Source organism: Penicillium brevicompactum (genome assembly GCF_028827555.1).
Source record: "Penicillium brevicompactum strain IBT 35665 chromosome Unknown utg000001l_segment0_segment0, whole genome shotgun sequence".
Taxonomy (NCBI): domain Eukaryota; kingdom Fungi; phylum Ascomycota; class Eurotiomycetes; order Eurotiales; family Aspergillaceae; genus Penicillium; species Penicillium brevicompactum.
The window spans coordinates 5811720-5837984 of record NW_026623203.1 but is presented as its reverse complement, the minus strand read 5'-3'; the positions used below and the strand labels follow the sequence as shown (position 1 = coordinate 5837984).

At 49.1% G+C, this 26265-nt stretch overlaps 6 protein-coding genes across 6 annotated transcripts; 2 read left to right on the top strand and 4 right to left on the bottom strand.

Moving 5' to 3' along the window:
* Positions 1-2449: 2449 nt before the first annotated feature.
* N7506_001865 (RTA1-domain-containing protein) lies at positions 2450-3121 on the top strand (the record flags this gene model as incomplete). The annotated part of the gene is made up of 1 exon (XM_056951161.1): positions 2450-3121. One exon carries the CDS (start codon positions 2450-2452, stop codon positions 3119-3121), a length of 672 nt encoding a protein of 223 aa, XP_056817076.1.
* A 6684-nt stretch (positions 3122-9805) lies between these two features.
* Positions 9806-10782, bottom strand: N7506_001864 (uncharacterized protein; the record flags this gene model as incomplete). The annotated part of the gene is made up of 4 exons (XM_056951160.1): positions 9806-10015; positions 10075-10545; positions 10602-10697; positions 10762-10782. 4 exons carry the CDS (start codon positions 10780-10782, stop codon positions 9806-9808), a joined length of 798 nt encoding a protein of 265 aa, XP_056817075.1.
* Positions 10783-11337: 555 nt separating this feature from the next.
* N7506_001863 (uncharacterized protein) lies at positions 11338-12366 on the top strand (the record flags this gene model as incomplete). The annotated part of the gene is made up of 2 exons (XM_056951159.1): positions 11338-11869; positions 11918-12366. 2 exons carry the CDS (start codon positions 11338-11340, stop codon positions 12364-12366), a joined length of 981 nt encoding a protein of 326 aa, XP_056817074.1.
* A 142-nt stretch (positions 12367-12508) lies between these two features.
* Positions 12509-13996, bottom strand: N7506_001862 (fungal specific transcription factor domain-containing protein; the record flags this gene model as incomplete). The annotated part of the gene is made up of 1 exon (XM_056951158.1): positions 12509-13996. The coding sequence occupies one exon, from the start codon at positions 13994-13996 to the stop codon at positions 12509-12511; it is 1488 nt and encodes a 495-aa protein (XP_056817073.1).
* A 1243-nt stretch (positions 13997-15239) lies between these two features.
* N7506_001861 (uncharacterized protein) lies at positions 15240-17467 on the bottom strand (the record flags this gene model as incomplete). Its single annotated transcript, XM_056951157.1, has 2 exons — positions 15240-16202; positions 16256-17467. Coding segments are annotated over 2 exons (2175 nt in total), but the record flags the coding sequence as incomplete, so codon positions are not given.
* Positions 17468-23265: 5798 nt separating this feature from the next.
* On the bottom strand, positions 23266-23922 carry N7506_001860 (uncharacterized protein; the record flags this gene model as incomplete). The annotated part of the gene is made up of 1 exon (XM_056951156.1): positions 23266-23922. One exon carries the CDS (start codon positions 23920-23922, stop codon positions 23266-23268), a length of 657 nt encoding a protein of 218 aa, XP_056817071.1.
* Positions 23923-26265: the final 2343 nt, after the last annotated feature.

Here is a 26265-nt window from a genome sequence, read left to right as displayed (position 1 = left end):
ATGCCCTTCGGCTACAAACTGAGCTGGGGCAGTTTGTGCGGATACATCCAGAACTTCAGGCCCTCCAGCTTACCGATGACGAGTGGTCGACACTTCAGCAAGTGGCCAAGATCCTCAAGCCGTTCTGGGACCACACGAACTCCGTTTCAAAGGCATGTCCGACAATTGTGGAAAGTCTACCAATTTACTGGAGCTTGGACGATTTGTTAAATGACGTTCGAAATGCGGAGGGAGATTTTGAAGACGTCAACATTGAAATACGCGGTGCGGTGGAAAGAGGCATTCGGAAGATGAACAAGTTTGCTAGAAAAATGGACGACAACCTTCTTTACTATGTGGCTTCCGTGTTGGATCCGCGCATCAAAACGTCTCTGATTGTGTCTCAAATGAGCGAGCAAGATTCGGGGCTTATTGTCTCGCAAGTGCGGGAATTTCTTAAGAAAGAATACCCGCCAGAGCCATTTGTGTCGTGTGAAGTTGACCATCCACGTCCAGCGGGGATGTCGGAAACAATGTGGAGAACTCTGCGCAAAGTCCAGCCATCCAAAGAAGCCTCTTTGTCGGATATTGATAAGTACTTGGATTCCCCGCCGGTCAACTGGTCCCACCACATGATCGGCGATGCGGACGCAGAATGGGTCCTAAAGTGGTGGAAGGCAAACGCCTTTAATTTTCCACTCATGGCAAAAGCCGCTCGCGATTACCTACCCATCCCTTCGGCAGAGGTCGGGATTGAACGCGAGTTCAGCAATGCTCGAGATGTCTTGGGCCTCCGAAGGCACCGTCTGAACTCGGAGACTATGCGATGGCTGATGCTATTGAGAGGAAAGTCTCAGACATAAATCTCCAGTGGTGCATGCATGTAATTTTCAGTGCTTCGATATTAAAGACAGGTACATAATTCGCTATGGAATAAAGTGTCTGAGCATGATTGATGTATTCGAATGTAATGAAACGAATGGTAATGTATGGTATTTTATTATATGAATAAATATGAATTAATCATATATTCATGAATATTGCGAATATGAATAAAGGGCTTATTCATATTCATATTATTCAATTCATATTATTCATATTCGCAAATATTCATGAATATTCATGAATAATCATATTCCTTTCGGATCCCTAGTCACTGCATTGAGATAATTTGTGACTCGACTTTCCAATATGCTGGCGCGTACTCAAGGCTTGGGAATGGCCAAGTTCATCATGTCCGGCAGGATGGGCAGCACAGGACACCACTAACCAAGCCGCAAGAATCAATGAGAAATAGTTTGCCAGCATGGCGAATGAAGGCAAAACGTCGAACCCCAGTGAGCGTTGAAAGTAATGGGAAAGATGTTGACGCGTCAGGGTGGCACCTGTGTTGCTTTTATCAGAGCTCAATAAAAGCACATGCAAGAGAAGTGACAAAAATAGAAAAGGATCATGGAAAAGCATCTCACTTCAGTCAACGAACGCGACACTCTACTATCCTATTGGTTCTTCAATGCGGCAGCCTTTAGTGGGGCTTCCGAAGTGACTAACTACTTTCGACATTTCCGTTGTGCGAGAACCCGAGTACGGTAGACTAAACCCGATGCGATCATTTCCTTTCCCGCTTCCACGGTTGAAATCTGAGTGTAGTAAGATCTTGAGCCGAGACCATGCACCTAAGAGTACATACGAGTAATATCAAGATACAAGATGTGAGGCTGACGCACATACGCGTGGCTTCTAATTCGAGAATACTGACCGATCCTGGATCCTGGTGTCGAATACATTAAGAACGCTTTCTATTCACATCGCTATTTAAACATTCACCATTCGCTACTGCCTCCTTTTTATCTCACTCTTTTTTTTCACACCCTTGATCTAGTCAACTCTTTGTTCCTTCTACCTTGTGTTCCTTGAATCACACCTGAGAAAAATCCAGGTCTTTGCTTAAAGCTTGACTTAAGCCACTGCCATATCTCCACTGATAATGGAAGGCTATAGCCAGGATACTTGTCATGCATATGTTGCAGGTATGAGCACATCATATGGTTATGTACCATCAAAGGCAGCCGCAGTAGCATTTGTTGTTTTCTTCGGTGTGTCGATGGTAGCACATATGGCCCAGACGTTTGTTTTTCGCACTTGGTGGTGCGCAGTCTTTTCCATCGGATGCCTGGGTATGTGAATCACTCGTTACAAACTCTTTTCTACCAAGCGTTCCCTAATTATGTGTACTAGTTGAGCTTCTTGGCTGGGCAGCCCGGGTCTGGTCGTCAATATGTCCCTATGCCCAAACCCCCTACATGATGCAGATCACGACTTTAATCATCGGCAAGTGCTCTTCCAAGTGACTCTTTCAGGAAATAGATAGCTGATGATATCTGAACTTATAGCTCCGACCTTTTTCACGGCTGGTATATACATTATACTTGCGCGGCTCGTCGGGGTCTTCGGACCAAGCTCTTCCTTCATGTCGCCGAAGTTATACGTATGGATCTTCTGTATCTGTGATGTTGTTTCACTGGTAGTTCAGGGTGCCGGAGGTGGCATGGCTTCGTCTGGAGGTGGTGGGGGTGGCTCAACAGCAACCTCATCGTCAAGTTCGGCAGCGGCGAGCGCTTCTTCAGTCGCAAGATCATTATTGGCACGGGCTACAGAGAGTTCCAGCAGCAGCAGCAGCAGCCAGACAACAGGTACCCACATTATGGTTGGGGGTATCATTTTCCAGCTTGTTTCCATCACCTTTTTTGTTGGGTGTGCCGCCGATTTCGCTTGGCGGGTTTACAAGCAGAGCCCAATGGCTGTGCGTCGAAACAAACCTTTGCTGCTCCTCGGGGCCGCGACGGCCTTCGCCCTTCTGCTAATTTACATTCGGAGTGTCTATCGTACAATTGAGCTGCTGCATGGGTGGACAAGCTCAACGATGCGAAATGAGAAGCTGCTGATTGGTCTCGACGGCGCAATGATGGTTCCTGCCGTGATGATCTACAACTTGATTCATCCTTCTCATCTTCTGCCAAAAATTTCGCAAAACATCAACTATTTCAAACCTGAATCTTACCAGATGGGTTTGGTCAACGATTCATTCGAAAACCCGCGATATGAGAAAAACGACAACGCGACACTGTTGGACCGTACCTGAAGTGCCTCCTGTCCCACCAGTGACTTAATCACAGAATTCATGATATATCCGGGGCTGCGCTACGTGATCATTCTGGACTCAAAGATTTATGAAGCGCTGGTGGTCGGATATCGCACACAAAAAAGGAAATGCAAGATATCGGTAGAAGGATCTCGCTGCAAAAAGTCTGTGATATTCCTAATACCTTATCTGCCCCAACCGACTTCCCAAGCAACAAAGACCTGTTCCATCTGTACTCTGACGGCCCCGCCAAGACTAGGTTGTGGGTCGTGTCTGTACCCTTGCAAATCCTTTGAATTTCCTCTCCGGGCCACAAATAGAACCTCCTTGATCTATTGTCTCGTTGGTCGTCGCGGGGATTTGCATCGTGAAGCCGTACCTGCGTCTGTCTAAATTCAGGCGTGGTGTTTGATAGGTCCGTTGAGCGCTATTTGTATCTAGAGCCCCATCAATGTGATAGTAGAGTTGCAATCTCGGGAGGTGGGTGGCAATCACGAGAACCTAGCTCGTGAGCCATGGTAGCTGAAATAACTCACTTCATTGTCCTGGAAACTGGACTTAGGTTTATATTCTGAGATTTCCAACAAAGTATACACTTTCGATTCTCCGTCAAGGAAAACAACTTATACCCTGGATTTGGGAGTATGTTCATAGCGTCTGCACCGACAGGTAGCAGAAGTTTTAGGGGAGGCAACATCAGTTGGTTGCGAGCAACAAAGAAAAGTACCGTTCAAGTAGCGCGAAACTAGAAATAGGCAGAGAATTGTAGTAGGATCAATGCGAGGCACGTCCTATTGCCAACAGCCGGTACAATCGAATGTCACTGTCTGCCTGCCACATTGTGCAACCCATTACTGCGGCACCTGTTGAAGCACTTCAACCCTCATGAAACAAATGGTGAGCATGGCTAGTGACCATGGTCAAAACGGGCAAAGTAATCTGCCACCGCGTTGAGGCATCCAATTGCAACTTGAGTGATATGTAGGAATCAGATTTTTGCGGCGTTACTTTCTGCTCAACAGGTGATGATAATGGCTCACCACGCTCAGCGCAGGTTTTGAAAGCAACGAATCCAGGTTGAAACTTGAGTCTGTAGGCCACAAAGTCTCCCAAGACCATTTCAACGTTGTTCAAATGTCTTCAACGCCAATAACAAGACAGTGATTCTCGCTACCAACTGCACAACTGGTTCCTTGGTCGAGACGTAGCCGAGAGGATATAAAGGGTCCAGATTCCCAGCCCAAAGAAATCAGGACTTCCGTCCTCACACTCCGCTGTGTCATTCCCTCTTTTGCCTGCAGACTTGAAAGCTTCCGTGGCCACGGCTGTCGCTGCCACGAGCCCAGCGATGTAAGATTGTGCTCCCTCGCTGCCATGAGCCCCGCGAGTGTAAAAAGGTGCTTCGCAGGATAGGCTCTGCGTTATCAACTGTGCGTCGCAGGACGGGCTCTGCGTCATCAAGTGTGCTTCGCAGGATAGGCCTGCGTCAACAATGATCCTCGCAGGGGGGCGCTGTGATGACAATTGAGACCCGCAGGAGACCGCTGCGTTAACAAGTTCTCTGCAGGAGACCGCTGCATTACCAAGTTCTCCGCAGCCCAGGTCCTGCGTCAACAAAGCGCCTCGCAGGGACATCTGCGACACCAAGAGTCTCCGCAGGGATATCTGCGACAAGAAGCCCTCTAGCCCGTGTAGGCACCTCTTCGTGGTGCTAGGGACCAGTATTCGAGTATCAGGAGTACTCGAAGAAGCAAAGACCTGCGCACCATCTTGATGATGTATTTTGTATTTCGAATGATCGTCATTGGAGAAATAAAATGAGCCCTAGATAGAGGCAAACCAATATCAGAATCGTAATTTCATGATTCAACCTTCGTTATCGAGTGCCGTATTCCCAACCCTCCTGTAATAAAGCTTTGCGGCTGACTAGTCTTCCCGCCGCAATAGAATATATCTGCGTCAGAGCGTAGAGCGAATAGAGACTTGGGTGTTTGGGTGCGTCGCGAATGTGTTGATGAGTGTTGATGAGCGTTGATGAACATTGGTGAGCGTTGATGAACATTGGTGAGCGTTGATGAACATTGGTGAGCGTTGATGAACATTGGTGAGCGTTGATGAACATTGGTGAGCGTTGATGAACATTGGTGAGCGTTGATGAACATTGGTGAGCGTTGATGAACATTGGTGAGCGTTGATGAACATTGGTGAGCGTTGACTATAGTATGGACGAGGATGTTGACATGTGTATTGTGGTATATGGCCAGGCGGTGAAGTTGAGTGGTCACTTTAATCCAACCAAGCACATCCCTATGCACACAGCAACGGTAATGACACTCATCACCCTGCTGATTAATGTCTGGTTTTAATGCATATTCTAGTCTATCAGCCCAGATCACGGCCCGACGTTCTCCCGGGCCCAATCCGGGGGTTCAACTACTCCAAGAAGCAAGATATCAAGATTCAATGGCAATGACCTGGTAATAAAAGTCATGAGAAACAAAGGCTACACTATAGACCCGATTGCATAGGATTTACCAAGAAAAAATCTACTTTGACCAGGATTTTGTACTATTCTGGCATTTAAAGGATTAGTAAGCGTCAGCACATGGATATATATATTTCACATACCAACAAGCAGGTGCATCTTCTTGTTAAGGTATGACACTTTCATCAGTTCGATTCATTTGTAGGCCTACAGCATTCAATTTCATGCCGAAAGCTAGCTAATTCTTCACAACGAGTGTCCGTTTCTCAGATAGTTAATACTGGAAAAGTCCGCACTTTTTTATGCAAATGCCAAGAATTGGCATATCTGTATTGTTTTCGGCCCATTGGGGCCCAAGAAAGCCCCGGGTGCTTCTACCTTAGGCCCAGAGCCTGTCTGCGGGTTGGGGCCAGGTCGAGTTGGGCCTTGGGTCTTTGGGCCGGCCCGGAAGTCTACATATGACAGACATCACTTGCTACGATAGTCCCCTGGCATTTACCCATTCAAGTTCGCGCACTGCCTCCAGTTCGACTGAGCTGGTCCAATGCAAACCCCAATATCCCCCGGCGAAGCTATAATTAGGCAAAACACCCACGATCAGACCTACCAGGTGTAGATGAAGCATTGAATGAGGAGCGCCCGAAATACGTTTTCTTGCTCAGATAATTATAGTGATGCGATAGACTGCTCCTCGCGTAGTTAATTTTAGCGTGTCAGGGGGCTTGTAAGTCACTCACTCCTATTCTGCTGTAGAATGCCTATATCCACGACGGTCGCGAGAATCGAAGTGGATTGCCAATAGAGACAGCAAATAAATTGAGGGGCTTGGTTTGAAAATTTCCGATCGGCTGCTTCTACAAGGGAGCCGTCGCATCTTTGTCAGTAATCCCCGCCAGCGATTACGATTCAAAGTGCGAGCCCATCTCCCGTGTAGCAACCACACCGCACTCAAATTGGCGACCACTGCTTTTTGGGCGTGGAACCCGAGCTCATGCGATTAAGGATACCCTGCTGCGCAGAGAAAATTGTTGCAGCCCGATCCGGCCTAGCAAGCGCCATCTTGACCAGATCTGGCAAAGACGATTCGGCCAGCAATTACGACGGACATTGCGATGCAATCTACTTGGGTTAAACCGCACCAAAAATGATCCTGACCCTCCCGAAAGCAATTAAATGAACAGATTAGTGGCAAGGATAGTGTAGGCCGTCATCCATAGTCAACAGAAGATGGCTCTGAGTAAAGTGGTGCAGACATTCAACTCGCCTTTACAAAGGATCAGCTCAAACAGTGATATACCAGTCCAAGGCGCGGTGTGTCTGACAAATAATTGATGCTCAAGGACAGTCGAGGTAGGGGACATAGAAAGCTGGGTCATTCCCTGAGAAAAACGTTGCACGTGATATGTCAGAAGATGATTTCAGTGAGACATACACGCGCTCGGGTTGACTAACCTGCAGATGCAGTGACATTCAAGGGAATGGCCTTTGCATCTGTTACTCGGCTTGGGTAAGGAAAAATGCGTGCTTAGGCATCAGGTCCAGCCAGCGTATATCCAAAGACACCACAACAGTTCTGATGGTGCTCTTGATGCAGCGTCGTGCATGCCTGGTTGATTCATTTTCACTTGTTCGTTTCCGCTTGTCAGCCCCACCCGCTGAAATACGTCGACCGGCTCAGCAACGCGGAGGATCAGGTGAAACTATCGGACGGCATCCCTTTGCTCGTGCTCTCTGCTTGACTCGGTTATAACTCGACACCCTACCGTCTCCGCTTATCGGTTCATACCTGATATGGCCAATGTTCATCTGTAGGCTCGAAATGGGGTCCCGCCTCACCCTCTCCTTGCACGCAGACTTAGACCCACAGCCTGCTCGTCGGCGAAGGTAGGACTCGTCCGCCATGAGTCAGACTGGAACATGAACTCACTCCGGTGCCTGTCAAGCTGCCAGGCAGCAAAAGACGTGAGATTCGAATCGAGGATAATGAGGATCACCCATTGGACATCAGGAATTTGATCCACAAGGAGGCTTTCCTTTCGCGGTGTTCGAATGCCGAGGCACGGTAGTACAGGTCCATTGTGGCCTGAGCCTTGTATCGGGTAGACACATTAGCACATGACTGATACAGAGTCGACTGAGAGAAGGGCCGAGACGATCTGGGCCTTACGTTGGCTCATCATCAATGCCGCAGTAGTTATGTGGAAATGATAGACAATATGCGATCGCATCGGTGGAGGGGAGCTCGAGCAGACAAAATTGCTAGCTTCGCATTCGACTCGAGTGAAGGGAATATAAGGGGCGCTGTTGTACGGTCCGAGTCAGCAAGGCTCACTATTTGGGCGAGATTTTGTAATTTACCTGTTCATGAAGTTCGCAGAAAGTTCACTTGACACGAAACGATCAATTAGCTTCGTGGTTTTATCTTACCGGCGAGATCACTTACAATTGTCTTCATCAATGCAGTTGCCATTCATGCCATTTGACATGATGTTGTCTCCAATTCGTCGCACTCTCCGGCTGTCGCTTCGAATAAGCCGCGCTGGGTGCACCGGGCAACTTCTGAGAGCCAAAGGCGTGAGACGAACCACCTGTGACAGGAAAATGTACAATCGTGATGGGATAAGACCTCGCGATGGGGACGGCAGAGGTTCATACACTCCGCCGTTCATGGTGTGAGGGCGGTGAGGTTGAGGCGGAAGACGCGATGGATCACGCGTCGTAGTGACGTGGTCTTATCTCCGATCCGGCGATAGGATTCTCAACGGGTATCTTTCACAGTGGCGATGGCTGCTCCTATAGTGGCATAAAAATCAGTAATAGTATTGGTGATTTGGAGCAAAAAAATTCGCAACAACTGATATAGCGCAGCAGAGGATGCGATCAATCCTTTGATGGCTTGCACTTTAGCTTGATGAAGCAGCAGGGCTGATTTGCCATTGCATGGTGTTTGAAGATCACCGCTTCTTCCCATGCGCGAAACTCCTCACTCTCGCTCACGCGCTCAGTGTAGTTGAGGAGTACGTCTGATCATACTGAAACGGTGTTGGTGAATCGTATTCGCGGCTCTCGGCCTTCCTAGCAAAAGTTTGCACATATCTCTGGACTCGTTTTCTGTCCTGCTGACGCAGAGCGGGAACAACGTTCTCCTTGGCACATCCGACACGGTGCGGAATTTGTTGAGCAATCCATAACTCAAATCACGAATGATTCCATTTCCGTACCTCTTGGGCAAGTTGGAAATGCTCCTCAGCCTGGCTGGCGGAAACGGCACTGAGCAGACTCTGTCGAATTTCCCGTAATGTAGACCGGAGACTCCGTTTGCAGGCCGTTTGATACAGAAGGGGAACAGGCGCCCGCCTTCGGGACTCACCTGACACGGTGTAGACTTTATTGAATTTCCCTCCATAAATCAGACACATAATGGACCGCATTCACACGTATGATGTGAGGCGGCGAGTCGGGGAAGATCGTCCGGACCATGTCGTTGGCCACTCAGTTTGGGGTAAATATCAAATCTGTCCCTCGCTTCATTCTCGAAGTGGTGCGAAGTCAGCACGCGTGAAGGGCGATTCGCCGTGCAGCACTGCGGTGCGCAAAACAACTACCAGACACGTCCTTCTCAAGCTCCATTCACAGCTCCTTTTTTCAGGTCAGCAAAAGCAATGGCACTGAGTGATGCTCTGCAAATCACGGAACGCTGGGTCTTGACGAGCTCTTTCCTCTGTGGCGAGAGTGATCTGCAAGCCTTCCCGGGGATCCTGGAGTATCTTTCGGACAGGATCTTTCTCCGCGAAGGTTAGTTGACCGGTTTCTTCCAGCACCAGACTAGGCCTCCCCAGACACCCAGGTAAGGAGCTGGTGGATCAAGGCTGCCAGGTCAGTGGAAGGAAGAATTGCTCGGTTTGAATGTTGGCACTGATCGAATGCTTGTTGCCCGACTAGGAAGAAGTGGAAGGCGGGGAATTTTGGCCGCTTCAAGAAGTAGAGGTTGATGTGAAAATAGCAGAAATCAAAGGAATGAAGTATTAATATTGGTCGATGTTGATTGGGACAAGAGCAGGAGTATGTGATGTGAAGAGTTGGAAGGTAGAGCCTCAAAACCTGTCTCTTTCACTTCCTACTTTTTCTGTCATTTGCTAGCTTAGTGTCTCTATGGTAAAACATTCTGGGGGTTTTTTTCTCAGTCTGCCACTCACAGACTAGGAGCTGGTGATTTTCTCTCTAAAAATGTCACCAAATCCCACCATACAGATAGTTGCCCAAGCTGCAACACCAATACGAGGCACCACACCACGGAACAAACCACGAACACCAGATGTACGAACAATGTACATGAAGATCGACGCCATCGTTGCAGAGGCCGGACGGTCCGGGTTGGCTTTCATCGATTGCATCTCAACGCGAAGTACCTATTCCAGTCTGTCAACCTATTCCAAATTTCATAACAAGGAAAAGAACAATTTCATACCTCGAAGGGTTGATTCCAGCATGAAAGAGCTCCACCAATCGTCGACGCCAAAATCTTCTCTCCAACCTTCGACTTTTCATCGCTGGGCTTGCCGCTGATCTTTCGGATACTGTCTTCCGCGAACCTCGAGATTCCAATTCGAGAAGACCATCCGGTCACTTGCCGAAGGGCCACGGCGTTGACACCCTTGTTGACACCACGAATGCCCTTTTCGCGGCAAATATTGACAAAAGTCTCCATGGAGCCGGGGACTTGACCACCTTCGGAACTTATTTTGGTTCTGGTGACCTCAACCGTCTTCATACATGTCGTCATGCCCATTGTCAAGTAAGACTGGGCGATACCTCCTCCAATACCACCGAGAACACCGCAAACCGTCGGAGAGGCTCCAAGTTTGGTTTTGGCGTGATATTCAATCTCACCGGAAGTAAGGACTAGAATTGCGCCTTTGGTGGTTGCTTCTAACCAAGCCTGTGTTTTGCATTAGTGATTTTTCTTGTTCTGAGCAAGTTCAAATCGAATCTTACCCAGGGAATCAGACCTTGGTAGAAGGCAGTGACCTTTCCACGGGCCCATGTTTTCTGCACTGCATTACGAAGAGAGTCTTGTCTGTTGGCCGCTAACTAGATTCATGGATATCGTCATTTAGGGCCAGTCCTTCACCATGCAAGAGGATGTTTGACTCACGTGGGTCTTGAGAACCTCCATGGGCTGACCCAATGTTGTCACTTGTTATAAGTCAGCGCTAAAGCCCTGAATGTCAAAACTGTCTGGCTCAATCATGCATACCTTGAAATATGTTCATCACAGATCCGACTGCCAGATTTCTAAATGGAATAGATCTCCTCTGCTCAGGGACATCTTGTGTCTTTCGAGAAGGACTTGGCACGAGAGGTTTCGATTCCATTGTTGAAGACTGTTGCAAGAATAACTTGACCCAATTTGCCGAGTCCGAGAAATATACTGCTATTTTGTTCTTGAATCGAGATGACCCAATTGACCGGATACACCCGACGGAGGATTTGTGGGGTCGGCTCATCCGATGACCCCACAGCGACGAAGTGTAAAAAGATGAGATGGCCCACAGCAGAGATCCCGGGGTGATGGACTTGGCATAACCTGAAATTCTGAAATTCTGAAATGCGCTGGGTAAGATCTCTTCTAGCTTCCGTTCATATTCAAGTCGGTATGTGATATTTCCCAGCGTGCTGTTCTATATACAAAAATCGAACTCACTCAGATAAACCCCTAGCGATCGCTGCAATGAACCCTGTTACTCCTAGCTGTGGCATATTGGCGGGCACGGATCTTGACGATTCGCATGATGTCGGTCTTCTACCCAGGGGCACCTTCGACACCCACGTACATGTCTTTGACCCAAGACTGGGCCCATACGCAGCGCGCCGAGCATACACCCCCGGCGACGCACCCTTGAGCGAACTTCTTTCCTTCAGCAGGAGTTTGTCCGCTGACAATGAATCGAGCACCCTTGTTTTGGTCCAGCCTTCCCCCTACAAGACAGATTGTACGGTGATGCTGAAGTCTCTGGGTGACCTAGCTAAGCAGGGGAAAATGGCCCGAGGGATTGCCGTTATCGACGTCAACACTGTGACTGACCAGATGCTGGAAGAGATGCATGGCCTCGGCGTCCGAGGTATCAGACTGAACTTTCAGGCGGATGATAAAGGCATCCATATACCGAGCCTGATCGCGATTCTGAACGAATCGGCACGACGCATTCAGCATCTACCTGGTTGGAAAATCCAGATGTTTGTGCCTGGTTGGACATGGGACGGTTAGTATACACTGCTCTCTTCTTGATGACTGTGCTGAACCTCTATAGCATTGCATGAGCCTATCCTTGCTCTTCCCGTCCCCGTGGTCGCTGATCATTTGGGGGGAATGTCCGCGTCATCGAAACTGCCAGAGGCACTCAAATCAACACCATTGGAGCAGCCGGGACTGAAGTCTCTCGTTTCTCTTGCTCAGGCTTCCCGCGTTGTGATCAAAGTGTCTGGACTTTACAGGATGTCTAACGACAATTCCACAAACCTCGCAGACACACGGCCAATTATCGAACACTTCGCTCATGAGGCTCCTAACCAGCTTATTTGGGGCAGTGACTGGCCGCATACCGGAGACGGCCACAATCGAACGGCCAGCACTGTTCTCATCAAGGAACCATTTAGATTGATTGATGATCGTGGGATATTGGCGAACATGCACGATTGGGTCGACGATGAAGTTTGGGACAAGATGTTGAGACAAAACCCAAAGCGCCTTTTTCATTAGATAGTAGTACATGTTATACAAATTCAACGAGATGATCGTGCTTTTTTCCCCGTCACCTCCTTTCGACAGATAATCAAATACTCGTTGTGAGCCTGGTTGGTGGGCATGCATATAGCCGGGGCAAGGGGTGGAACAAACATTGTCATTCCAAGAATGAATAACTCCAAAGATCAGCAGCCCCCATGTCGAATCCTTCTGTAAAAAGGTCCGCCCAGGGTAGATCGACTCTGACATCGGGGAATTCACCAGCGAGCTCTTCATTCCTGGCTGGTGTGACAACTGCATGAGTCTGCAGACCAAACCATGACTGAAATTCCACGTCGACATCGGCGTCAGGGATTGGGCCAACGTCGAAGAGTGTCAAAAGCGAGTTAGCCAATCGCTCGACAATGCCAGAGCACTTTTCGCCGATTGTGCGACCGTCGGAGATGCCTCGGAACAGGGTCAGGAAAGTGAGGATATTGGTTTCGACGACTGGCTTGGTCAGCTCTTGGCGTAGTTGCTGGGATGCACGCAAAGCGTAAAGCATCGTCACAGCAGCCAAGAAAAGTGAGTGGATCGCCACAAAAGTGTATTTGATCCGGTTTCTTGCGTAGAGAGAGCTATAAGATGTGATCAGTCCAATGGCAGACTCGGTGCAAATTCGAAGGTCGTCAGAGGATGGCATCGGTGCCGCACGAGATGGGCGGTATAGAGAGAGAACGGCATGGTGGAAAGCGATTTGGAACCACTCGGTTGATTGGTATGTTGAAACCGCGCCGATGTAGCGTGGTGCACTGATGAGCCATTGGTTCAGGCTAAGATAATACGCTTGGCGGGTTGTGTCCAGCTCCACTGATCCCATTGGACCGCATCGTATGGAGTGGAAGGTTTTGTAGACTGCGGCATTCGTGAGTCGCAGCTTGATAATATGATTGAATGTGGAGGTGTCCATCAACTGAGGGACCGCAAGTTCGTTCACATCGGGAACGTCAAATGAATCTGTCAATTGTTCATCTCTTAACTGTAGAGGCAGCGGTACAGTTATGTCGGATTCCTGTATTGCGAGAGGTCTTCCCATGTTGATTGCCATGCTGCAGTGAGTCACGTAGGCACTCCAGAAGACCCTCTTGGACAGTTCGGCGCGAAGAAGACTTTGGCCCGAAATGCTTTCTTTTCTGTGTAGGTCCAGGTCTATAGCCATCTGCAGGGTAATCCCAGAAGTGTACCACATATTGACGGATTGCGGTTCGTTATGACCATACATGCAGAGAAGTAGAAAGCACTGCATGCACTCAAAATCTTCAATGCTACTCAGCACGTAAACGTCTTGAATAGCCCGTCTAAAAAACTGCTTGTGGCGTTGGAGATCCCATTGCTGAGCCCATGCCTTGTCTGTGGCGGCAATCGCACACACAATGTTGACGAGGAAATTTGAAGTCACTTTTGTAGGCGAGCGCGCGAGGAACGGCGTCAGATGTTCGCTCACAAAGCTTGGTCGATGGAGCACTGGCAAGTAGGTCCATCTTCGATCAAAGAAAGTATTAACCAAGCTAATGTAAGTGGTCTCGTCTGGCTCAGTGAAGCTTTCCATGTCACAGGAAGCAGCCGTATCAGGGTCATCTCCCCATAACTTCCAGGCACTACTCATTGCACTCGAATGAGACTTCCCGCCACTGGTACGGCGTGGGAAGCTTGGCCGAAGAATCCTATGCAAAGGATGGTGGTTCAAATTGGCCTGTGAGATTTGTGGGATCCCCATGTCGCAAGGGACGCCCTGTGAGCCGGTGGCGGGAACCGACTGTGGCAAACTCTCCGCATGCACTACTCCCTGAGCTGATATTTGCAGATTTTCATGATCACGCAACAATGCAGCATACTGTTGCTCGGCAATTTGTAGCCTCGAACGAAGCGATTCGCATTCGCATTCGTGAGGTTGCGCGAGCCGAGTTGAAGGAACACAGGTGGTCCTCGTAGCAGCACAAGCTCCACATGGAACTCTTCCATCACACTGAGTATTTTATTGTTAGACATGTGCAGTCTTGTTGAGCTAGTGAAGGGGTTACCTTCTGTTTCCGACGTCGGCATCTCTCACAGGCCGCGGCACTACGCGTTAAACCCCGGCGATGCCGACGAGGAGTTGACTCCGGGCTCGCAGACCGCTGAGTCATTTCCACTTATTGTTTGATGTAGCATAGATCATACTCCGACGATGTCAGCACGGACAAGGTCAAAGCCAAGCGGCGAGTAGATTGGAGAGTGCAGGTCCTGGCGCGGGCGGCTGGGCGCCAGATCCAGCTGACAAAGCAATATTGCCCCCCCGGGGCCCCGAGGCCCCGACATTCCAGAGACAGCAGCCTCCAAATACAGCCCAAGTCTTTTGGAAGGTGTCTGGGCTGAGCGACAAGGTGGAAAGAGCCAGTAGTATGGAACAAAGTTAAGGTTGATTTTCTACAAAGGTATCTGGAGCTGGCAAACATGCTTTTCCTGCACCTTCCCTACTAGCTTTGCATACAAAGTAATGCCCAGCCGCCAGAGTGCGGGAAATTCAGCCTTGGAGCACATGTTGAAATCTAATATGTCCATGTGAGTACTAAGGTGGGTGTGCTACTGATTTGCTACTCCTGGTATTTGAAATTAGGGTTATGCAAAATCATTTTAGATGGATTTATCAGCAATTGGGAAGTATGGACACTGCAAGTGGTCTCTATAAAACAGGTCGCTGTTTGATTATCGTTAAGAGATATTTCAGGCGAGCGAGGGATGCTAAACCTTGTCAAGTCGACGAAGAAGACAAGAAGAAGAGAAAGAAGAAGCGAAGAACAACCGAATGTGCAGTTAAGGTTACAAGTAGAGCAGAAGCAATGGAAGAACAACAAGACACAGTAAGTGCACTATTCATGGCGTTTCTTAGCCATCAAATTCAAGGCACTTCCCTCGCTGAAGTATTCAATCTGCTCCGCTGTGAATGTGTGCAAAAGCTCAGTGCGCCAGCTCTCCCCTGTCGAGGGCTTCACCTCCAAAGATACTGATTTTCCAGGAGCCAGGTTTACGAGATCGACGATGCTGATGCGATCCGACGCATGGATCCGATCATAGTCAGCCTCGTTTGCAAAAGTCAAAGCGAGCATGCCCTGTTTCTTGAGATTCGCTTCGTGGATACGAGCAAAGCTCTTAGCAATGATGGCAACTCCTCCTAGGTATCGAGGTTGCAAAGCTGCGTGTTCTCGGGAAGAGCCCTCGCCATAGTTGTGGTCGGCAATCACCACCCACGGGCGGCCCTTGGACTTGTAGTCGCGGGCTGTGCCTGGTACATCGCCGTTCTCATTTGTGAGTTGGTTCTGGACAGTATTCACAGCGTCCGTCTCGGCATTGACCGCTCCGATCAATGTGTTGTTGGAGATTTTCTCGAGATGGCCGCGGTAGCGGAACCAAGGACCGGCAGGAGTGATATGGTCTGTGGTACATTTGCCCTTGGTCTTGATCAGGATCAGACAATCGTTGAAGTCCTCACCTGTCCATGGGTCAAAAGGCTCCAATCGCTGTAAGCGCAGCGATGATGGATCAATCTGAACTTCGAGCTCGCTGCGATCTCCGTTCGGTGGTGCGGTGTACCCGGTGTCGGAATCCAGATAGCCCTTGCTTGGAAGAGCTTGGGCGGTTGGTGGCGAGAATGTGAATTCCTCACCGGAGGGAGTTGTGAGAGAATCAACAGTAGGGTTGAATGAGAGATCTGGGGAGAAGATCTTACTCATCACCATCTCTGGGGAAGTAAGGAAGATATTTGTGGCGGGGTTGGAATCCAGACGACCGGAGAAGTTGCGGTTGTATGAGGTGATGATTGAGTTTGGAGTTCCCTGTATTTCTGCGTTAATCAAAGCCATGTTAATTGGTGCAAAGGAGGTCCAACCTTTGGTACGTCAGCTCTATCCCAGGAGCCGCAGCATGGTCCACACGCATTGGGCAACATGGTAGCTCCCAACTTCTCAAAGACCTGAAGAATGCCGGCTTCCTTCAGTGTGTCACGAGTTTGTAAGCTGCCAGGAGAAATGAGCAATGGCATCTGTGGCTTCAATCCTGCGTCAAGAGCTTGTTGCGCCAGACTGGCAGCCCGTCCCATATCTTCGAAGGAAGAATTTGTGCAGGATCCGATCAGACCTGCAGTCAATTCAGGTGGCCATTCGTTGCTTTTGACGGCTGACTTGAACTCCGAAACAGGCGTAGAGAAATCGGGCGTGAATGGGCCATTGATTCGCGGCTCAAGGGTGGACAGATCGATCTCGATGATATTGTCGTATTCCACTCCTTCGTCCGCACAGAGTTCCGAGGAAACACTTTCCACAGCCTTAGCCATATAATCTCGACGGTTTGCATGCAGATATGATGACATCTGAGGAGTGTAAGGGAATATAGAAGTGGTTGCGCCTGTTTCGGCTCCCATGTTGCAGACCGTCGCCATACCTGTAGCAGATAGACTCTGCACACCGGGTCCAAAGTATTCAATAATTGATCCAGTTCCACCTTTCACGGAGATCATTCCGGCAACGGTACTGATGATATCTTTAGGCGCCGCCCACGGGGATAGCTGACCAGTGAGGCGCACACCTAGCACTTTAGGCGCGGTCAACTCGAGTGGTAATCCGGCCATCACGTCGACTGCATCAGCGCCGCCGACACCAATAGCGATCATACCCATACCGCCAGCGTTGGGGGTATGTGAGTCTGTACCAACCATCATTCCACCGGGGAACGCATAGTTTTCCAAGACAATCTGATGAATGATACCGGCGCCTGGCTTCCAGAAACCCATGTTGTACTTCTGACAAGCACTCTCCATAAACTCGTAAACTTCACGATGGGCCTCGATTGCGCGCGGTAAATCCTGCGCTTCGCCATCTCGACTGACGATCAGATGGTCACAATGCACGGTGGTCGGAACGGCAGATGACTCGAGACCCGCGGACATGAACTGGATGAGGGCCATTTGGGCAGTTGCATCTTGGCAAGCGATGCGAATTGGTAGAAGCTTCAGTTGCGAGCTTCCACGAGTGATGGGTCCATCGAAGTCATCGTCGAGGTGGCTGTACAAAACTTTCTCGGAGTATGCTAGAGGCCGATTTAACCTGTGGAGGTCAGCAAAGAGCAAGATATTTGGGGCATTATGCAATACCTTCTGCGAACCTCTGCCACTTTTTTCTGAAATCGACTCAAGTCAACGACATGGTTTGGTTCCAGTCGGCTCAGTTGGGCTTTTGACGTTGCAAGAGATGCGTAGGCTCTGGCAAGCCTGGCTGGGCCTGGAGGGGGGGCGTATACACAGTCGAAGCAGCATTGAATCTGATTCGAAATGAAAAGAAGATGATTTGTGCCAGTACCCCGGGTTCTGTCGCGGTCATTATTAGTCCTAGCTTTCCAATGCTGCTATCGGATACTTCCGTTGCTTCGGATGGATCCGGGTGTCCCCAACTCAGCATCTATATGGACAAGTGAAGATAGAGGTCATATTTATAGTCTACTCGGCTTCTTCTGTTGCGTGAGTGCTCTGCTTGGTAAATGCGTTGAGGGACAACTCTCTTAATTGAGGCCTGTTGAAACCCATTTCTTCTTTCTACCGCAGATATTTGCAGCGACGTTTCTGATGCCTTTAGATGCTCAGTGAGAGCGACGAGAAAGAGTCGTGTTGAGCATCAGCATGCTGAGTTGATCAAGAAGCGTTGGCTGACCGTTGAATCCTTCACTGCCCTCTTAAATTGAGGCACTGAGTACATTTAATGCGCAATGACAGGCTCATATTGCTTGGTCTGATACCTCACCTGTGGGTGACTCAACGTTGAATCACCGAAAAGCGCCTAAAATTTCATCCCGGGAAGTATGAAAAAATTTCCCTTAACCTCGCTTTAGTGTGTTGTTGGTTGTGCTGAGCTGTGAGTCTGTCCGACCAGACTGCGGAAAGCGAGCGCAATGTAGGATGTGCTCGGTCCGTCAACCCGTTGAAGCTTAGCCCAACGTTGTCAACACTCAATTTTCGTACTTGTGACCATGAAAATACATTGAGAAAAAAAAAAATTTTATCTTTTGAAATCCTTTGTTTAATGACGGTAAGTCCTACAATATTCGATTTGTCGGATTTCCGAGGCGTTCAACGAAAGGGAAAGAGGTTTCTGATTGAAATACATATCCACACCAGGGAGGCGTTCATCTCTGGCCCTTAACATCATGAGGTTTGATCAGTTTCCCCACCCGACTATCCTATCGTTGAATATACTGTCAACAGCCCGCCGAAAAGTAACAAACTTTTTATCAAAATTTGACTGCATCGATAAACAGTTGTGGTAATCGTAAAATCCACTACATAGTCGCCTGGGTCTGCGCAGTCCACAAGAGACACTAAGGATCGATGAAATTGTATTAACCAGACCCGTTACTTTCTTCTGCGGACAAAATGGATGCCCCGAACAGCTCATCACACCAAGAAAAAGAAGGAGATCAGCAGCCCAGTGAATTGCCCATCCGTGATGAGAAAGACAAATCACAGGAAAATTCCGACATGGTAAGTGAAACGATTCGGCTTCAAACGCTTTTGCTGACCATTGCAGTCCTCCGCCTCGCAGCAGGAAGCAGAAACAAGACACACCCTGGCGACCGAGCCCTTTCAACCGATCTTGAAGGTGGTGGCAGACCTCGAGCGCGACGATCCCAAGTTCGCCTTTCCAGCAGCTCAACTTGTCGGACTCTATCGACGCCTATGGGAGTCGTGCGTGTCCAAGCACATCGACGGCCAGAAGCTAGAGCAGGATAACCTGGATTTGAAGGAAGCCGGCGCGCACCTGAGAAAAGAGAGAGATGGTCTTCAGGCTCGCCACGACAAACAACTGTCCCGGCTGCGCTTTTTTGAGCAGGCACTGAATTCGTCTCGAGAACGACTGACTAGCGTACTTGATGACTGGAACCACCCTTCCAGGCTCAGTCTCGCAAGGTCCTCGAACGACGCAAGAAAAGGGTGAAGGACTGTCTATTCGAGGCGATGGCCCCTATTTCAGCATAGAAATACTATAGTTGACTTTTCAAATCAAGTACAACTACTGCTTGGAAAGCATCTTCTATTTCTAAGTATGCAAAACTTCGTGTATGGAATAGCCTCCCAATTGATTTATGCCACTGAAAAATGTTGGATAACAACGCATTTTATGGGCCAATCTCACTTGTAATTACCCAGTATGTTATCCACAAAAGACCTTGGATCAAGGGATACCTTCCTGGGTAGCGCAACTAGCGAAGGTAGTGTCAAGTGAGTGGGATGTGGTAGGGGTTCCATGCGAGGCCAAAAGGACAGTCGGAAGCTAGTGCCTATTGCACCAAACTCAGACCGGGCGATCGTGTCTAGCAAGTGTCCGCGTACCCGACGGAGATTCCACGTGGTCGTCTCAAATCGGGGCAGGAAGAACAGATGCTCTCTTGTACTCTCGCCAGATTTCCGGTCAAAGCGGGCTAGTCGGAACTCTACCCAATGCACTTCGTTAGGGAAAGCGAAAGCTGACACGTAGAGGAACAGCTCGCTAGCCTGGGTAGACATGGAAAGAGGGTCTGGACCAGTCCACTTGAAGGCTGACAGCTTGTCGTAAGTGGGATGAAAAAGGCATTCGATCAAGGAAGACCCTGAAGTCTCATATCCTGAAGGCTCACCCGCATCCGAGAAAATCTGCCGAGAATTGTCGGATTCGGTGACGAGACAGGGAGGTGGTGTCGGTATGCCAGAGTACTCATGCCAGATGGCGTGGAGGTCGAGTTCCAAATCACAGTCTGCCAACATTAGCACAAAACAACCATTGAAGCAACGGGTACAGACCATTTTTGTTTGATTCGTGCATTTTGGTTCAAGGCTCGCCGTCAAAGGTGGGTGGGAAAATACCTGAGTGTAGAAAGTAACAATTTGGCAAGGGCTAGGAGCAGCAGAATGCCGCAGGGTAGGCAGATTATTTATTTATTTGATCACGCAAGTTTATCGGAAATTAGGAGGACTTGATGGCCAGATGCTAACTTGTTGAAAACCAAACGCTTGGTCTATCAACAGCCGTGAAACGTTGACACCCCGTCACCAAACCCAATGGAACTTCACCGGTGGTTGTTTGGGCCGTTAAAACAGGGATGATATTCAGGACAGAGGGTAAATAGATAGCAGAGCTATGCAGGTGTCATTGTCGCCCACGAGCGCTGAACAACAATGAGACTTAATCAATGCCTATCAGCACGGCAGGCTTGAGTCTCGCTCGCTTGCAATGATGAAACCACGCCATTACAAAGGGCTTGAACTGCTCGCTTTTGATCAGACAGTATCAATGCCTGCTCATCGAAGAGCTGTAGAAGGATGTCGCTGTCGCTTACTAGCCACTCATTTGACTCTTGAAGCTGTCGCTGCTCTTCCTCGAGTCGCATCTTCTCGGCAGATTTGACGACGTAGCATCCCCACAGGCAAAAGTACAGGTCCAGAAGTTTGAGGGCTGGTGTACCCAGGGTGTCGTTGTAGTGTAGAAGTTTCATGAACTCCGCCGTAAGGAACCGCGTGTATGCACTGGAACCTATGTAGTGTTAGTGATCTTGTACTTTTGTCACCGAAGAGAATATGACCGACATCGGGTTCAATGATTGTGCCGTTTGCAGATTGCTGTGGATGGTTTTGCAACTTGTTCTCATCTTTAGGGTCGTGGGAAACCTGGTACTGTCTCTTAGCCGGCCGGTCACATGTGGAAAGGGAAGTAGGACTGTCCATCGTGGTCTTTGGGGAATGGAATGCAAGAGACATCGTACTCGAGGGTTTTTATACCCGTCCGTCACACTGAGGCTGCTGTCATTGCCACCCATGAACATCCGGCCTGAGTTCGACCGCCTTTAAAAGAGTCAGTGAACGATTACCTCAATCGTTGACGCTCGATCTCACCTGTTGCTCACTGCGAGTTGCAATTGAGGAAATGAGCAGCAGATGAGGCCTGGAAACAAAGACTTGCAGAAAAAACCTCATAACAGTGGTTCACTAGTTCACATGTGTAACTTTGATGCATTGAATGCAATACGTCAAGTAGAGTTCGTTGAAGTTGGAGGTGAAGTTATTGACTGCGATCTATCCAAAAGGTGGTAATGTAGATATGAGATCTTTCCGCTCTGAATATTTCCCCATAGCAACAGATGTTGAAGTAGTGACTATCGCTCACTCTTACAGACCACTACCCATGCTTTTCCCTGGCGACAGCGCTGAAACTGTTTGACCGGACTTATGTTCTTTAATCCCGTTCCGCATGATTATTCGAAGATAATAGTTACCTAACAATTCTACCGATCTCCTTTAACTACCATTCCTCCAGTCTTCTATATACCAAAAGCGCAAAGAAATGTGGAGATATCTCAAAATTTTATTTTCTCGTTTTCAAAGGCTGAAGCGGCAGCTTAAACATCAAATCCAAGACTTGTTTCCCAGCCAATCAGAATTTCTCCCAGATCCATCTGCCGCCTCTTCTGATTCGGAACGCACACGACGATCAGCCGCCCCGTCCCCAGAGGTGTCCGCCAACGAAGATAGTATGTCACAAGAAGGAGACAACAGAGATCTCGATCGGTTTTCAATTCGCCACGAAAGGGCTCCCAGGGCAGACTCAAACTAAACTGATCTTCAGTTCCAGAGCCTGCGACAAGAGCAACGAGCTAGGCGACTCTGTTATGACAGAACGAGAGTCTTCGGGTGGCCACTTTCGTGCAAAACATGCGACAGTTGCGAGAGAACGTAAGTGACCATATGCCATGCACGAGTATCAACTTTCTATATCAATGAACAATATGGTCGCCACTGGAGGCATGTCATCGATACAGCCCAACTGCAGCGGTTTGTCGTCTGAGAAGATTCGAACGACTGATTGCGACGGCTCTCGCCAACCTAAGTGCACTCGGGAGTTTGTCGCTAGATTTGCCCCTTTGGACAGTCTCTTCTGATTTTTGAGGCCTCATCGGGACACATGGCCACAGCAACGCTGTAGAACATACTACTTGGCCATGGATGCACCACAGCAGCCGAATCCTGAGTTTCCGATTGAATCATGAAGTTTTTTGGCTTGATGCAGACTCGCATCCAACAAACGCAAAATTCGGTGGGCCCACTTTTTTTGGTCGACGACTATGGCGTCTGCACTCAAAACAAAACAATTGTTTTGCAGCCAAGGATAACCTCTGCGCTGGTGGATACCCGAAAGAAGGGCCCTGGAACAACTGAAAGCACAATACTTCGTTTATCCGAAAGTCAATCGGAACGGTGTTTGGGCAGTGATTTCCGTCAGCTACCACCCATATGCACCGCTCACGGTGAAAACTTGGCCCAATACCCGTTGTAGGTGGGAAGGATTCCAGGCCATGACCAGGGAATCAAATTCACATTTGTTCGGGGTAATGTGAGATTCGTGGTGTATTCTGCTGGTGAAGAGATGTATTCTCGAGGGGGTACCTGTGACCATATAGGAATAGTGCAATATATGGATGTTTGAGAAAGCAGTGGTGAAGCAATTCATCTTGCTGGGTCCCTATTACGTGCCTGAGGAATGAAGTCTGAACTTAGTTGGCCACCGCGTTCCTGAAAAGAGGTTGTACATTTCTGGGAGCGGTGGTCGCATTTTATAGAATCATGCACGAAGTCGCGAATGAAATCCCGCGTAGTTGAACCTAGGTTCATACTACGGCCCGTATCGATGGCTTCAGATGGTGTCGACTTCGAATATGAGACGTTGAGTATCAGCTATGGAACACAATGTATTGCTGGGACATTTCACTGCCTCATGAGATATCAATTCCACGGGTTTTCATCAGCAAACCCATGGATATAGCATTCTTTACATCAAATGATCTTTACAGCAAATGATTTCATAGCTTCTTGCCCATGTGGTATCAAGCTCTCCATTCAGCTTCCCAATCTTGTCCGAAATCGCCCGACCACAGATCCTGAACCTCATCGCGGGTGTCCTCGGTGACATCTTCCCATTCTCCGTTCATATCTGCTAGCTTACCAGCGTCTACAATGTCGAACTCATGACCAACCCAGTCACCCTTGGCCAGATATTCTCCTCCCGGAATGCCAGTCGAACTATCAAACGACCAACAGATACGCATCAGAACAATGTGACCAAGGGTGATTCCACATTGCAACTTGTTCTCTAACACATATTGACTGGTAGTCAAGTTTCTCAGGACTCGATTTTTGCGATTGATAGATTCTTTCATGGCAGCGAGAGTCGCTGCTTCCTCGTCTTCGTAAGACCACTGTTCAAACTTCTCCTGCACGACGTCGTAGTTGAGAGGCTTTGATGGTACATCGCTCTCAGCGCAAACCAGGTGTAGGTTGTCTTGTTGAATCGTGGCCGGGAGATCGTCTGGATTTAAGTAATTCCCAATACAGATGAGCCGGGTGCCAGCCCACTCGGATTCAATCAGGTCACACAGAATGTTAACCCACGACGAGAAATGCATCTCTGACAGCTTTCCACCAAAATCCTGTGTTGTGTACTCGCGTTTGGACGGAGAAACCACCAGCCAGTATTGGCCCATTGTTTGTTTCTTCAAATCAAAAGATAGGGCGGAATTCCTAGATTGGAGTGAAGCCGTTATTGTAACAGATTAGAGCAAAGCTGAATGCTCAAGAGTTGTGGATATTGAAGGCAACGAAAAGGCGGCAATTGTGGATTCGATGAACTTTTAATCTGGCCTGTCTGGCGAAGCGGTTGACCTTTATATGTTGGTCACGAATCCTCTGGTGTAACTTTCATTGAATAGCTCCTGGGAATGCCTTAGAAAGCTCCCGAAAACAGCACGTCGGTCGCGTGGATCATATGTGACACTCCATGGATGCTTGAGTTTGACCTCTACGCCATTTGGCCAAAAATGCAAAGTGCTGAAATTGAAAAGCTGACTACGCTAATTGACTTTTATGGTGAAAGTGAGAATTAGTACAGTATTTTTTAATACTATTGCAAAATAATGGGGCAGCATCAAAGCATGGACAACGTCTACGCTGGGTTAGAGAATCTCCGGAGTCTAGCTCCTGGGAACACCAAAACGATTCCTAGTATCGTGTCAATGGCCCCTGGAGCCCGAATATATCTTGGTACCCACTTCTCGCATCTAGCGCCACAAGCGTTGAAGCAAATCACAACCTACCTGCACTCCGAAATGTATAGAGGCAACTCCCAATTTTGCCAAACGATACCGCCAACTACAATAGCCAATGCTTGTGCCAATGCATAATCGTCGCAATCTACAGCCACAAGTGCAGCTAATTGTAGCTGTGATCAGGAATGATATTCCTTGACGCAGGCCACTGAGCGGTCGCATACCGGCGCATACTGCATCCGAATGCATGCTTCGACACATCCATTCTTTCAACGAAGGCGTCCCATGCCAGGAGCCAGCAGCCAGCAGCCACGCACCAACGTATGTAAGAAGCCTATGGCGATGGCATATAAAGCTGGCGAGGGAACGCCGCAGATAATGCCCAACATCACCAACAATCCGAGAAATTTTCTGCCTTGAAGATCGCATCAATGTCCACCACGCTGCCTTGGAATCCATTCGTTGTTTGTGAGATAGAAGTCAGCCCCAATGGCGGTCCTGGCTCTTGTTGCGGAATGACGAAGAAAGGCGCTTTGTGCAAAAACTCGATCAAACTTGAAGACACCAAGATAGGCCACCGAAGGTTGAACATTCTCGCCAGAGAGCCGTTCGACACTTCAAATTTGCAACCCAAGCTCTGCGCTATTGCCAAAGAATTCCTCTGCGCGAGATGGCACCGGCAACGGCAGGCCGAACAAGTTGGCCAGCAGTGGTATGAAGCAGCCGTCCGCAACCAGGCGCGAGTGCCTCATGACTCTAGAGTTGCCACTCCATCCACTGTGCATCCGCGCCAGCGTCAGACGTCGTCAGCCTCAAGGAGACGCCTGGCGGAATCAGACCACACTGACTGGTCACTCTCTCACGGGCTCAGACAAGGCCCGCCAGTACCTCTGCCAACCAGCCCCGGGCCAGAGCAGTCAATCGATCCCTTTGTGACTGCCGAAATGCTGCGGACCAACAGTGTACCATGGCACGTTTCGGCGGCTCGACCCGCTATCCTGACCTCGGTCACTAATATCTGGGCCGGTGTCCAGGACTTGTCGCTGCAGAATCTCAGCTTGAGTGAAGATGTCGACGAGATTCACTGTGTGTTTTGTTTGGCCGAGGACGAGGAACAAGCAAACGAGTGCGTGATCCTGCGTTGCGATCGGTGCCAAGCGCATTGCCATCTATCCTGCGCGGAAGAGTGGTTGGAAAAGCGACAGGCAGGCTTTGGCACGTCATGCTGTGTGTGGTTAGTATGAATCTCTCAGTTCTGCAATGTCGGGATGCTGATAAATGCAGTCGAAACGAAGGAAGTCTGGACGCCTTGATTCGTCCACTCCGAGTCCCCTCGGTAAGCGAGCCATCAACCGATAGAGAGCCAGCACCAAACGAACGTCGTCAGAGCCAGCCGCCTCAGCGATCAGTGGGATCCCCACGGGTGCCAGTCGAGCAGAGTGGGCCCCGTCGCTCAGCCAGAGTGGCAGGGGCTCATCTACCGCGAGACCCGTCTACCTCTGCACCGCTTCGCCGGTCGGCACGACCGAATTCCACTCAGCGTGGGTGATTGCGATTTGCAGTAATCGCGCGACGGAAATGGGAAATCTGTCAATCACACGTGGCCACACATGACCAGACGCTGGAATTCGGACCAGCAACAGACATATGGAGTTTGGAGCAAACTACAACCAAATGAATGGGATCCTGATCGTTAGCCCCACAGACAACTTCGCCACTGATTCATATTCGCAAGTGCTAGATGTTGATTAGTCTAAAAATGCCACTGGAAGTTTTGCTAAT